Below are 15,259 nucleotides of genomic sequence, written 5' to 3'. Positions count from 1 at the left end.
ATTAGTTCACATGGTGTGGTGGGGTTGTCATGGGGAAGACAGTGTAGCACAGAGAAGACAAGTAGTGACTCTGTGGCATCTTACTACACTGATGGGCAGTGACTGCAGTGGGGTATGGGGGTTGATAATATGGGTGAATGTAGCAACCACATTGTTTTTCTTGTGAAACCTTCATAGGAATGTTTATCAATGACACCTTAATAAAGTAAAAAGGAAATCTTGCCATTTCTGACAATGTGGATGGACCTTAAGGGCGTTACAGTAGGTGAAATAAGTCAGACTGAGAAAGACAAAAACCATATGATCTCACTTATATATGGAATCAAGAAAACAAAACCAAAAACCAAGCTCATAGATACAAAGAATAAATTGGTGGTTGTCAGAGGTTGGGTGTAGATAGGGCACAGTGGTTGAAGGAGGTGAAAAGGTAGAACTTTGCAGTTATAAAACAGTCATGGGGTTGTAATGTACAGCATGGTGACAGTAGTTAATACTATTTTGCATATTTGAAAGTAGCTAAGAGAGTAGATCTTAAAGTTCTCATCACAAGAAAAAAATACAGCTGTGTATAGTGACAGATCTTAACTATAATTATTGTGGTGATCATTTTGACAATATGTACAAATATCAAAAGATCACATTGTTACCTGAAACATGTTATATGTCAATTATGACTCAGTAAATAAAATATCTTTAAAATGACTTAATTAGGAATTTTATTGTTATGGGTTCTTGGACAAGTTAATATTTTTGAGTCTCAATTTTCTTTGCTAGGTATAGACGTAATAGATTACTGTTGAGAAGATTTATTAGTGGGCAGAGCCTGTGGAGGGAGGAGTTGTTTGTAGACTCACAGCTTCCAGATGAGACTGAGTGGCACTGATGGGGATGATTGGGGTGGGACAACGCCACCAGGTTTTCATTGTTGCAGTGGTTCTGATAATCATTTGAGTCTAATAATACACATGTGAAACAGGACAAGAGACTGTGCAGCTATTGAGATAGCTCATAGGCCCAGGCAGTGATGATAGAGGAAAAAAATCTTCTAGAGGAAAGAGGTTGGGAGAGGATAAAGAAGAGCAATGTAACCTTTTTTAACCAAAAGGTACTGGAAACCTAGGACCAAGCAGTAGGCTTTTTAGGTTTCAGGACCTATAGATGTCTTATCCTGTATATTTTTAAAAAATGCATTTAATTATATTATTCTGAGGAGGCTTTGCTAGCTTGTTGAAGAGGGTCATGGTGTTAAAATGTTGGAAAACCTTTCTTTTAGAGGCTGAGACATGCTGTAGAGGGCATAAAGGAAGATGACATGGAGAAAAGGTTCTAAGATAGCTGGTTGGGTATAAAGACTGATGAGAAGGCAGATGTGTTTTTAAAAGAAGGGAGATGCCATTCTGATGCTCTTGCATGTTTCAGTGCATGTTGAACCTTAAGTTAGAAAACAGCCTCTGAGCAGAGCATATATGTCTGTCAGCTATGTGGGTAGCTCTGGAAATCAAATAAAGTCCAGTCAGGCAAAAAGAGGGACATTAATAGAGGGAATTGCTTGTACAGGTGATGTAAGCCCTAGGAATCCAAACAAGGAATGATGAGGCCTGGAGATTAGTAACACCAGGAAGTAACCACCACCTGTAGGCCAGAGGGCAAGTGGGAGGTGATGGGACAAGAATCCAGAAGCTGGGGCTGTCTGGTGGGAGGCAGACACTGTTAAGGCAGTGTTGGGATGTTTGGATGGTGGGGATGGGAGCAGGAACCTCAAAAGAGATGCAGCTACTGCCAGAGCTGCTGCCAGAAGTAGAGCCATTTGGCAGTGGAGGATGGGAATTTTAGTTCCTGTGATACAGTAGAGTAGAGCAAAAGGAGGGGTTGGGAATGGATCAAACGGCCCACCTTTGGCTCTTCTGCATTCCTATCACTCTTCTAGCATGTGTAATTCCCCTACAATAGTATTGTTCCTGCGTAGCGACTCAGGTGCGATCTCTATAAAGGTGCTTTTGCTCTCTCCAGAATGGGTGGCAAAAAGGCTCATTAGTCACTGCATCCATCTCACGGATGGTACATGTTCTCACTGTCAGATCCTTATAATTCGGTGCCTTATGAATATAATCGAAAAGTTAAACATTACCAACCTTCTTTATAATGCCAGAAGAGAGTAACAGAGGAACAGAGAAAAGAATCACTAACAGATACATATAACATTTATCCAGAGCTGCCGCACTTCTTATTTATTACTAGAACTGGTCCTAAGGTTGTAAGTTAATACTCATCACTTCTTCCACAACTGGTTACATGTTTTTGTTACCCTCTGCCAGCATTTCCCTTGGTGGAGCGACCAAACCTTCATTCTTGAAAAGTCTGGTTCTTTAATGGTGCTGCCTCTGTGGAATCTCTGTAGAGATGGAAGTACTAAGCGTCACATCAGTGAATCCTCAGGCTTCCGTGCTTTCCCTGCCGCACTACCCTCTTAGTGATCAGGATTAATTGCCCTTGCCAATATAGTGACTCCTTTCTTTGCCTTTTGTTTCATTGGCATAAGAAGCCCAAAACTAGCCTAGGGGTACTCTCAGCTTCCAATTCGGTGGGGTTTTTTTTTGACATTATTTTATTGGGGTAAAATGTATATAAGATAACCTTTGCCATTTTAATTATTTTTAAGTGTATGATTCAGTGACTTTACTTATATTCATAGTGCAACTATCACTAGTATCTACTTTCAAAATTTTTTATCCACAGAAATGTGTACCCGTTAAACAATAACTCCTCAGCTCTGCCTCCTCCCAGCCCCTGGTAACCTCTAATCTACTTTCTGTTTTTGTGAATTTGTATATTCTAGATGGATACTTCATGTAAGTGGTACCATACGATATTTGTTCTTTTGTGTCTGGCTTATTTTACTTGGCATAATGTTTTCAAGGTTCATCCATGTCGTAGCATGTATCAAAATGAATCAGTCACCTTGTGGAAGTATTCAGTCTTTGGGAATTAAGATCTCTTTAAAAGATCAAAGCCCAAAGTTTCAAAGAGGGAAAAACTCAAGTGAGTTATTAGAGGCTAGGTTATTAGAGAGAGGCCACTCCCACTTTCACCCTTTATTTCCTGGATCTGTGTAGGGGAGACACAGTACATATCAGTCTCCAGTTCAAAGCTCCTACCTTGCTCATTGGGAAGGGCTTGTGGGAAGAGTTACAGTGTATTCTTGTGGCAGTTCTGTCACAAGGGGCTTTAGTAAAGGTGTCTGGAAACTGATGGAACGGTATGAGTCCATATTTTGGAGGCTCAAGTCATGATTCTGCCCAGTAGACTTAGCTTTTTTTGTTTTTCCTTTGTTTAGATCAAATAATGCTTCAGAAGAGCTTTTCCAATATGGTGACCACTTGTCACATGTCTTTTAACCTTGAAATGTGACAAGTCTGAATTAGATGTTCTATAAATGTTAAATGCTGGATTTCATAAACTTAGTACAACAAAGAATATAAAATATCTCACTAATAATTTTTCATATTGATTATATGTTGAAATAGAGATAATGTTGGATATTATTCAGTTAGATAAGTTATTTTAAAATTAATTTCACATGTTTACTTTTACTTTTTAAAATATTCCTACTAGAATATTTAAAATTACACATGAGACTTGCATTGTATATCTATTGGCCATTGCTGCTTTAGAAGGCTGCCCATCTTTTTAATTCCTATGTACACCCTGATCAATTACATATCCCTGCAATTACCTGGAGGCCAAATGCTATAATTGCTACTGTACTCCTGCTGCCCATTATAGTAACTGTGCTCACCTTGCCACCACTTGGCTTGCTACTCTGGAACTCATATTTTGATAGAAATGGGGGAGTGCATCTCAATTGTGACATGTCCCACCATTATCTCCACCCTCTACTATTATCTCTGGCATGTAGATGTTAGCCACCAGAGCTTTCCAAGCTTGTGCTGTCTACTCCAGTGTATTTTGTAGCATTTTAATTAGGAAAAGAATGCCGTTTGGGTTCTCAAAGAGGATGCAGTTGGGGGAAGGGGAGGTTTATAAACCATTTCTACCTCCTTAAAATCTCCATTTTATGTCAGGAAAGTACTAGCATTTTGACCTTATTAAGTGATTGTAGGCTGATGTTGAATGCAACTTAATTCATTACTCATCCAAGCAAACTGTTAGAGCTAACTGATTAAATCCAAACCAGTTCTAAATATGTTTTGCAGGTTCCTAATACAAGATTAGCAAGGTCTTGCATTTCTTTTGCTGTATGTTATTTTCTCCTGGAGCAGAAAGTGCATTTCTCCTCCTATGGCATACTGAGATCTGAGTTTATGGTGACAATGTGTGGTGGAGGTGGGTCTTGCAAATAAATGTAAGACATTGCTTCAGGGATGGCCATTACTAAATCTTTTATTAAGGAATGGGGAATTACCTCAGACAGGGAGGAGAAGCTGCTTTTGTTGGTAAGAGATGTGTTTAGGAGGGCTTGGGGACTTTACAGTTTGGAAGTTTGTCTAATTCCAAATCCTCATTCCATCTCCTTCCTTCCTACTTATTGCCCAAATGATACATATCATCTTAACATTAGAAACTTGGTGAGGCCATTCATTCAACTTGTTCTGTAATTATGCAGTCCTCATAAGAAATAAGAGACTCTTAAAGTCAACACAGAAACTCTCTGGTTTTCTGTCTGTTTTGAGCTGAGATCCTAAGGCCCTAAGATTATCACTTGGTTTTTATAAATTCTCTAGCATAGTCAGACTTCGTCTTCCCACTCTACGGGTCTTGTGTAAATGGTGCTTCTGTAATAGTCAAGTGCAACTTAATTTCCAAAGTCTTGTCCTCAGCTGACACTATTCTAAACAACTGCACATGATAATTTAAACAATTGTGATCTAGGTCTTTCACTCTTAAGTCTTTCAACAAAGGGACATTAGTAGAGGGAATTGATTTCAGAGGTACTAGAAGAGCTGAAAAGACAAATAGGGGATGTTATGGCAACCCAGAGGGTCACAACGTTTAGAATGCTACTTCCACTCCTAAGGTTGACAAAAGCCAGAACTGTTTGAAAGAGAGCAAGGCTCGTGGAGGGATGGATTATCCAGAAGCATCTGTAGCCATAGGGAAGACAGAGATGCTGCCTTGAGTTAGGTCTAGAGTGGGAGAAATACCCTGGCTTCTCTTCTCTTGCTCTCAAGTATACCACAAGTGCCTTTTTTTGGCCAAACTTTTGACTACTGAGAAGCCAGTTGTCAAGGAGCCTGGGAAATACAGTTCCTACAATCCAGAGCAGAGCTGGAGCAAGATAGGAAGCAGACCTGAGGGTAAACAGGTAAATGACGCACACAGTTGGGAATGCCCATGTGGTAACAAGTTTATTCTCATAGGGAAGAAAAGACTGGGCTGGAAGGGATGGAGTGATTCTGAAACAAACAAAATTATCTTGAATATGTAACTTAAGTTCTATGATTTTTTTCTTCATTAAAACATTTGTAAATTCTTATTTTCTAAGTATAAGTGTTTTGAAGATGTTTACTTTTGTAAAATTTTTAAAAATGAAAATTATTCTCTTTATATTTGAAAAACAGTATAACTTCTCTGTACTCTACATATTAACAGCTACTTATGGTAATTTCTGATGTTGCTCTTCAGAAATTATTTTTTCTTTTCTCATTTGATAATTGGACCATCAATTTCTAGCCTGGTATAGTAGCTCAGTGCTCTCCTACATGATATATTTCTAGCATTTTCCTTCATCCACCATCTCTTTCTCTCCTACCAGTGATAAATAATTTTGCTCTTCTTTGAACTATTGTAACAACTTTACTGTTTTATAAAACTTACCTCGTATGCTTTTCTATAGCATTTTATTACTTAGATCAGGAGCTCTATAATGTTTGTTTTGATATCTTTCACTATACATGACACATAGCAAGTGTTTAATATTGTTAAATGAACCATTGATTAGATCATATAATTTTAGAGTGGGAATGAATGAACTTTATAAATTATCAAGTTCGAATTCTATGACTTATCTTCTGTCACTGCTACTCATAGAATATTAGATAAATTAGATCTAGTTAATAGATATCTAATTATCTAGATATTAGATAAATTAGATATTAGTTCATTAAAATCCCTGCAAAATTGTCACCTTTATTATGTTATGCTTTATCAATAATGTCATAATCAAGATAAGTAATAGACAATATTTACTAAACTACTTTATGCAACTTGCTTTTTGATTTCATTTAGGGAATAAGATGGGAGGAGAGAATGAATTTTTAAGTGCTGACTACATGTTATGCATTTTTTTCATTTCTTATGTATGACTATTTCTGATTAAAATTTGTAATTTTATTTTTATGAGCAGTTCATGTAAGAATTTTTTTTCCATTTTTTTCAAATGTAAGAATTTTTTTTTGTTTTCATCTTAGTTCTCTAAAGAAAATTGATGAGTATCATTTGGTGATTAATGCTAGTGCTTCCTTCCCAGTATTTTAGGAAGCATAAACTTACGAATGAATTCTTATCTTATAAATATTATAAAAAGCAGATTTGTTAAAGAAATCGAGATGTTTGGGTTCATGATCTCATAATCTTAGAGACATATTTTAATATTGCTTCATGATGTCAGAAATCTGTTTTTAGCTGGCAAGCTGTGAGAGCCAGATTGCCAAGCTACGATCTGAAGTTGAAAAAGGAGAAGCCTTTCGACAAAGTCTGGAGTATGACCTGGCTGTTGCTAGAAAGGAAGCTGGTCTTGGAAGACGGGCTGCTGAAGAAAGATTAGCAGAGGCACACAGGATCCGAGAAGAACTCTGTGGTGAGACTCTTTCCATTTCTTCCCATGTTTATGGTTGTGACCTCCTCGTATGTCATTGCTCACTGTTGTGTATACATTCCATCTGGGGTCAGAGGTGGGGTTTTGATTCTTTGGCTTTTAACGGACACACTTTGTTGGGTGTATGTAAAGTTTGCTTTTTTTTTTTCATTTTTAATGTTTAAAAAATTTTTTTTATTAAGGTATGATTGATATACACTCTTATGAAGGTTTCACATGAAAAAACAATGTGGTTTCTACATTTACCCATATTATCACGTCCCCACCCATACCCCAATGTAGTCACTGTCCATTAGTGCAGCAAGATGCCACAGATCCACTATTTGCCTTCTCTGTGCTACATTGTTCTCCCCGTGATCCCCACACCATGTGTACTAAACATAATACCCCTCAATCCCCTTCTCCCTCCCTCCCCACCCACTGTAAAGTTTTTTTTATGTGAACATTCATCTACTTTACACTAACTTTTTTAATGTTGTGCATGTATGGAAAAGGGGTTCAGAATTCTTTTAATTACTTTTTAGAGTACTTGTTCCAGGGATAACTGGTAGAACCACATAGGGATTAATAAAAAATTCACAGGCCTCTTATTAAATGTAGTCAGAATGAGAATTTATATGTTGAAGCACTGCAGGTGATTCTGCTGAGTCACTAGGTTTAGGAACCACAAGGTAGAGTGTGTGCCTAGAAAAGAAAAGTCAGTGGGCTCAGTCCCCAAAACCTATTCCTGTACAGCATATGGACATTTAAAAATCTTTATGTTTCGAATATATGAAGAAATGTGCCCAGATAAGTGCATAACTCATAACAAGCTCCCAGATCATAGAATGGAAAATTCCATTCAGTGAGTCCTTTAACATGGATAACTACTATCCTGCTTTTTAATAGTGAGAGTTAATTTTGTCTTTTTCTTGTACTTTACATAAATGGAATCACATAGTATATATACTCTTTTGTATCTGGTTTCTTTCCTTCAACACTGTGTTTGTGAGTTTATCTATATTGTTGTATAAACTTTATGTTGACATTTACTATTATATTGAGTGAACATGAAATATATATTGAGTGAATATTATATATACTATATATTATCTACCACACTTATATTTATCCATTTCTATTGATGGATATTTGGGTTGTGTTCAGTTTTTGGTTATTAAGAATAATGTTGTTATGAACACTCTTGTGCACAGCAAGTTTTAATTAAGAGAACACTGAACGTGAATTCCGAAGATTTAGATTTAGGTCCTGGTGCTACCACTTAGTGATATCTGAACCTAGGCTGTTTTAAGGATGAAATAAGAAAATGAAAGTGCTTTGTTAACCATGTGGGGCTAAACAAATATTGTTATAATTATTGTAAGGTTATGGTTCCTAGTCTTGGCCAGTTGTCTTGGGTTATTTCCATTTGTCAGAAGTATTTTTGATTACCTCTGACATTAAGTAATTACACCACTACCTGAAATTTAGGATTACAAGAATTGAAAGGCACTAGATATACAAGTTAGTAACTTTCATATAATTGTGAAGAAATTGAAGTCCAGGAAAGATGGGAAGTTATTTGTGCAAAGGTAAAAGATTTCAACAGAAACCTTACGGAAGAAGATAAAAGAATGGCCCTTAATCATATGAAAAATGCTTAACCTCCCTTGTCACCAGAGAAATGCTCTTGGAAAAAACCCCCGGCAATTTCTTTGATAATAAACATACATATATCACCTATGACTTAACAGTTTCACTCTTTATTATTACCCCCTGAGAAACATTTGCCCACAAAAAAACTTGTATAAGAATTTTCATAATAGCTCTATTCATGACAGCCCAGAGTTAGAAAAAACCCCAAATGTCCATTTACAAGAGAAAGAAGTAACAGTTTATATATATTTATACAGTGACATACTACTCAGCAATAAAAATGAACCAGCTACTGATACATGCAGTAACATGAATGAATCTCAAAAATATGCTGAGTGAAACTTTGCATAGAAGAGCACATACTGTATGATTCATGGTTCCATTTATATGAAGTTCTAGATGAAAATACCTATTGTTGGTAAAAAAAAAATCAGAACAGTGGTTACCTCTGGGATGGGTTGGCAGTGTAGGTTAACTGAGAAAAGGTTTGAGGAAATCTTTTAGATTGAAGAACATGTTCTACATTTTAATAGGGGTTTTGGTTGCATGAGTGTATTTGTCAAATCTCTTTGAGTGGTGCACTTAAGATTTGTGCATTTCACTATTTGTAAATTTTATATGCAATAAAGTAAAACTTCCATAAATTTTAGTTAATGATATGAATATTGAATTATTTAGGAGTGAAATGAAATGTACTTATATTTGCAACTTGCTTTGAAGTACATAAAAAAGTATAGTAATCTGATGAATGGATAAATGAATGAATGCATGGATAGATGGATGGATAAATGTGTGCTGAAGCAAATATAGTAAAATGTTAACAATCAAAGAGTCTAATCTGGGTTTTTGGGTATTCACCATATAATACTTTCAACTTACTGTATTTTTTGAAAATTTCTATGAAAGAATGTGGAGAGCAGAGTTAAAAACAAAATAAGAAATTATGGGATATTAAAAGATAATCCCATGGCAACTGAGAGAATAAGAGACATGACAAGAGAGAAAATTTTGAAAGCTGGAAAGCAAATGGATGAGGGATAACTAATTTAGCAGACCTCTGAGATGTTAGAATCCTAAACCAGAAGTGGGGAAAGCTGGCAGACAGCTTGTTAGATAGTTAAAAGGCTTACGAATTAAAGCGACAGATACCTTTGAAATTAGGAAATGGAATAGCAATAGTGGGTAAAATAAAGAGAGATGAAAGCTTCTTGCTGTAGAGGACTTGGGTTCTTAGATCCCCTCCGAAAAGCATGCTCCTCTGGGAGTGCTCCCACTTCTTAGTGGGAGTCTAGAGGCTCAATCTCTGGAAGTGATATAATACTGGCAAAAACAGGAAGACAGCCTACCCACTGCTGAATATTGAGGAAATATTCCTTCCAGCTTCCTTTTTCTAGGCTTCCCAAAAAGCTAGCACCGTATGAATGTGGGAACTTAGAAGACTCTTCTGTGGGTCACCCAACCAAGTCAAGAGGAAAAACCTAATGATACTGATGTGGGGTTTCCTAATAAATGGCCCAGCCAGATCCTCTTCCAGTGAAGACCATAGTTGTCAAACTTTACCTTCAAGCTCAGAATCTTGGTGGTGGGTATATGGGTGTAAAAATGGTGTGTCACCCTTACAGTTATTCTTAACTGAGAGTAGACAACCAGGAATTACCAGATACTTGGGGAAAACCTCTAAAATGGAGAGAAAAAATTAATTTGGAAAAATCAAAAACTCTGTAGGAAGATTTAACAAATAAGTAGTGCTAATATCCTCAGAGCTGAAAGGGAGTATATTCTGTCCTAATGCCATAGCCAGTGCTATAAAAAAGAAAGGCCTTGGAATTACAAATGTGAAATCAGGCATGAAAAATGTCAGTGGAAACATTGGAAGACAAAGATAGGAAATTAAAATAAATTCTAAATCCCAGAAATTAGAGTAAAAAAAAAAAATGGGTGGAAAAATAGGAGAGTAAACGCAAGAAATTTGAGGATCATTCTGATAATAGTTAATACAGAAAGAGATAAGTGAGAAAACAGAGAAGGATAAATCATCAGTGAAATAATTTAAGAATACATCTCAGAACCAAAGGTTTAAAGGTCCATTGGATACTTACCACTATGGAAAGAACTAGACCCATGTGAAGGCAGAGCATTATGAGATCTCAGAAAAATAGAGACAAAGAGAAGATCCTAAAGCTTTGAAAGAGAAAAGAAAAGAAAAAAGGAAAGGAAAGGAGAAAGGAAAGGGACATCAATAACAAAAAAGGCCATGTGCAAAGGAATGGGAATCAAAGTGGCCTCAAGTTTCCTAACCTGCAGTACAGGGTGCTAGGCCAGGAACAATGTCTTGTGAATAGTAACTGGATGGAAGGGAGACTTTCTGTATCTTTTATACCTTTGAATTTTGAACCTTTTGAATATATAATCTATTCAAAAAACAAATATAATGTACAAATAATACTACTAACTGGAATTTTTTTCAATAAGTGTGTTCGGGCATATTTCCTCATTTTATCTTCACAACAGTTTAACTAAGATGCATTTTATTTCCACTGAGGGCTAGAGGCAGAAAGGTTTAATCAGGTGACAAGTGATGAAGCCAGACCTGGATCTAGAAAAGATGCAGAAACAGAGCAGTAGCTGCAGTGAGTTGAGAGATGTTGGTTATAGTTGAGATAATACTAGGATGAGAGGTGAGTTTCACCTAACTTTGGGGGATTAAGTAACTGTAGTTCTAAGGGTTGGAGCCATGGTCTCCAACCTCAATTTTGTGACAGGCTCATGTGTAAGACGTATCACAAGTAATTTATTACCAATAGTCAAATATCAAAATTTGTAACTATCAAGTCTTTTAAAGTCTCCCTATATGTTACAGTTTTTAATTTAAAAAAATTGATTCATTTTCCTGAATAGGATAAAAAGCAGTAGAGTTGCAGCTGGTACTAGAGGTGCATCTAAAAGTGGGCACGCCTTAAGAATATGTCAGACCATTTCATGGCCAAATCACCTTTCTCTGGAGGGGAAGAAGGGATTGAGAAATTGTAGAATAGATTGGTTCTGGAACAGTGAGCTTTTCAAGAGTTTACTGGTGTGAGGTGGCTAAATGTTTTATCCTAAGACCATGCTGTAAATGGTATCAGCTCCAAAGCCTAGGTTTCTGACCTCCTAGAGATTTAATTTGTGGTTGGAAATATACCTATTATTCTTTTATATTTTTAATAGCTCAGAATATAGAACTTCAAGGAAAGACAAATGAGATTGAGAAAGCATTCCAGACTTCCCAACAGAAATGGAAAGAAGAATGCAGAAGATTTGAATGTGATTTGGAGGGAAGAGACAATATAATTCAAAATTGCAATCGAGAATATGATTTACTTATGAAAGAAAAAAGCAGACTAGAAAAAATTCTACAGGTAAACTTATTTTATAGAGTAATTATGCTATATATAATATTAATTGAAATGTGTTATAAGTTATTTGAAGGTATCCTTGGAAAGAAAAAAACTACCAGAAAGCAAGAAAATCTGGCTTCCTCCCTTCCTCCCCCCACTCTCTCTTCTTTCCTTTTTAGGAACATTTTTGCAGGTCTCTTTTGTAATATGCTTTATCAATATATTAATATATATGCTGTTTCTTTTGTGAAAAGCAGTTTGAGATCTCTGATCAAAATGGAAAAAAAGCCCACTTATATAAGCATATTGTGAGAAGGTAAGAACCTACAGCAGCATGAGAATTTGGAATTTTAGAAATGTAGGCCCTTGATTTTGTCTGAATATACAATATATGTAGAAAGGTATTTACATATTTGATGTAAACATCATTATCTATGTATGTAGGGCATAGCCTCTATAGACATGATGAATGAAATATTTGATGATCTTTTACTGAAATTATTGTGAGCTATTTATTCTCCCATTTTTTTTCATTTTTATTCTCGAGTAAAAGTGTGGTTTAATATTGAAGGTATCAGCACTTAAAATATAAATTTTGAATGTTTACATTTGTCCTTTTTTGAAGTACTAGTTTAAACTGAAAAATATGTGATAAAAATGCTCTACATTTATCACTGATGTAAATAGCTTTTCAGAATTCTGGAAATAAGTCTTCACTAAAAAATAATTTTACAGAAGCATTTACTAAATGTAATAGTTTCAGTACAAGGGTTCCCTGACATTGTCAGCAGATCCACTTCTGATTTTTTCCATGTCGGTTGTCACTATTTGTACATTCTATTTATTGTTATATTCCTAGACAGTAGACCAGTGCCAGGCAAGTTCAAGGGCTGTATTAGTATTTTAATGGGGAAAGTTTAGGTGTCAACTAGTCCCTGGGTGGCCCTTTATAACTTTCCCATCTAGAATGTCTTGGAGCTCTGGGAAAGAAGGGTTGATGGTGGCAGCATTCCATACGTCAATCTGCCTGCTCCTCAAGGTATAAGACCTTGATGTCATCTTGATCAGCTACTGGGTAGGAGAATTCTGCATTTATTTAATGCTATTTGCGTTGAACTGATCTGGATGGGTACCTTTGGAATTGAATAGGCGTCACTAGCCCTAAGGGGAAAAGCCTCAAGGCTCTCCTTGAAGGCAGTCTTTATTATGCAGATCTACACTTCTGGAAGCTTTCCCTCTCTCCTGTAAGCCATGGAATCTTTCTCCTTGTGTTAATGCGGGCTTTGTTTTAAACTCTGTAGGTTAGAGATTTGGGCTTCTCAGAAAAGCTGCCTTTTATATTTTTAAAAGTTGTATTTTAAAAATTAGATCTTGTAAATGTAGTGTAACTAGGAACTCCCCTTCCCCCCAAAAAGCCTCTTGCAGATATTATCTACAGAACTAGAAATTAGTTAACAATCCAAGCCTTAAAAAAAATTTTTTTTTGACATTCTAGTTTACTTAACTTGATTTGTTACACAAAATTCCTTCCTTCTCCCCTTTTGTAAATACATTATTTTTTGTCAGATTGACATATAAATTATCAGGGATGATCCAGTTTGTTCACAGGTAACTAGAGTTTTCCATATTTTACATGCATACTTTACATATAGATTATGTATGATCTACTTTGTCTCCTTATAATGCATTTTGTTCAAATCTCTGAAGTTAATTTTTTTAGAAAAATTGGGTTAAATATATGTATATATATGTTTCTTAAGTGGGTAACCATAATTCCTTACTCAGATCTACATTATGTAGTTAAAATACAATATTTCTATTAATGATTTTTTAACATAAGTTAATAATGAGTTTTAGGTCTGTAGGTAAGGAGAGCCCTTTGTTACACTTAAACTGGGGAGGAAGGAAGAAATATAACTTTTATGAATGCAATAGTAAAGCAAGATTTTATTTGTATAAAGGAAGCCTTGGTAAAACATCAGCAAGAGAAGAATGAGATGGAGTCTCATATCAGAGAGACAGCATTGGAGGAGTTTAGATTACAAGCAGAACAATGGGAATCTGAAAGAAGAGAGTTACAATTCATAGTGCAGGTATTTTAAAAATAATTCGGCTCCTTAAATATGTCTTTTTAATGCTTATGATATTAAAATATTACATCAGTGCAATATTTGACTAGTTTACGCAAGGCAAAAATAAGTCCCAGTCTTTGATCTCTGAAGGCCATGTTTCATTTGTAGTTACATGACAATATGGGCAACTGTTACCCACAGATAGTTAGAATCAGAACTTCCATTGCAAAAATTATGTGATTTTGAGAAGGTCACGCACCCACGTGGTGTTTTATTTTTCCAATTTAAAATATGAGACTGTTAGCAGTTTTTAACAGAATAAAGAAATAGAACAACTGAATTTTAGATATCAAAGGATGGTTATAAATCATATAGTAAAGTGATTTTTGAACTATTTTTAAGAAGTACAGATTCTTACTCATGTGCTAATCCCTTGCTCCCCAACAGATAGAATCCCCAAGGCTTCAAGTAGTTCAGTTTGAAAGGCATTGATTGAGTCTAATCCCCATTATAGATGAATAGATGGAGATTATGATTCACTCTGGTGACAGACTGAGTGATTATTGTGGGAAAACATCACAGTCTCCAGATTCTCACTCCAGCATACTTTGCATCTTTCAAGTTTATATGTCAATTATTTTGAAGGAGAGATTGGAGAAATTCAAACTTTTTTATTCCTAACCAACTAAAAATTTCAAATGAATTTCTATCATTTCTTTTATTATTTTGTGATAAGACATTTTTCCAACACAAAAAGACAAACTGAAATGTAGTCCTCATATAGGTGTCAAAGATGCTCATTCTTTGCAGAATGAAAAATCCCACCCAAAATGTATTTTGGAGTAGCTCTGTGTAAGAAATAGATCTCCAAGACAAAATGGCTGAAAACCTGAAGAGTGTAGGAGGCACCTGATTTTTTTTAAGAGTGAAACCTGGCCGGCTGAACACAGGGAAATACTGAATTTGTTGTATGTGTTCAGTATTCAGAATACCAATAAAAATCACAGCTTTCCCAAACCTTTTGTCTTTGGGCAATGCTTTTCTTCCCAGCCACTCCCTCTTAGAATTTGGAAAGACATTACAATCTCTTCTTAGACTTCTTGGTATTAGAGTCTATGATTTGTGTGGTTAGTTCTCTCATTCCTTCTTCATTCCCTAAGTACTTACTGAATTCCAGCTGTGGGTACTGAGGACAAAAAGTTGGTTAAAGTGTGATTTCTGTTCTAGGGAGAAAATATATTATAATATAATAAAATTTTGTACAAAATGCTGTGGGACCATAAAAGAAAAATTGATTAACTACCTGGGAGAATTGGGGGAATTCTCCCAAATTGGGGGAA

The 15,259-nt window shown here is 35.8% G+C and overlaps 1 protein-coding gene across 8 annotated transcripts in view; it reads left to right on the top strand.

The window, feature by feature from the left end:
- CCDC171 (coiled-coil domain containing 171) overlaps window positions 1–15,259 on the top strand; it is a 353,248-nt gene that overhangs the window by 22,227 nt on the left and 315,762 nt on the right. For 6 of the 8 annotated variants that reach the window (XM_073228479.1, XM_073228476.1, XM_073228477.1 and 3 more), the window contains 3 exons: window positions 6,643–6,817; window positions 11,678–11,868; window positions 13,809–13,940. In XM_073228479.1, the coding sequence (XP_073084580.1) occupies window positions 6,643–6,817; window positions 11,678–11,868; window positions 13,809–13,940 (498 nt within the window). The remainder of the gene's footprint in view (window positions 1–6,642; window positions 6,818–11,677; window positions 11,869–13,808; window positions 13,941–15,259) is intronic. The other 2 variants (XM_073228481.1, XM_073228478.1) reach the window with 1 other exon arrangement.

The sequence above is a fragment of the Manis javanica genome, chromosome 2 (genome assembly GCF_040802235.1).
Source record: "Manis javanica isolate MJ-LG chromosome 2, MJ_LKY, whole genome shotgun sequence".
NCBI classification, from domain to species: domain Eukaryota; kingdom Metazoa; phylum Chordata; class Mammalia; order Pholidota; family Manidae; genus Manis; species Manis javanica.
The sequence above is the reverse complement of the archived record's forward strand: the minus strand, read 5'-3'. Positions and strand labels throughout refer to the sequence as shown.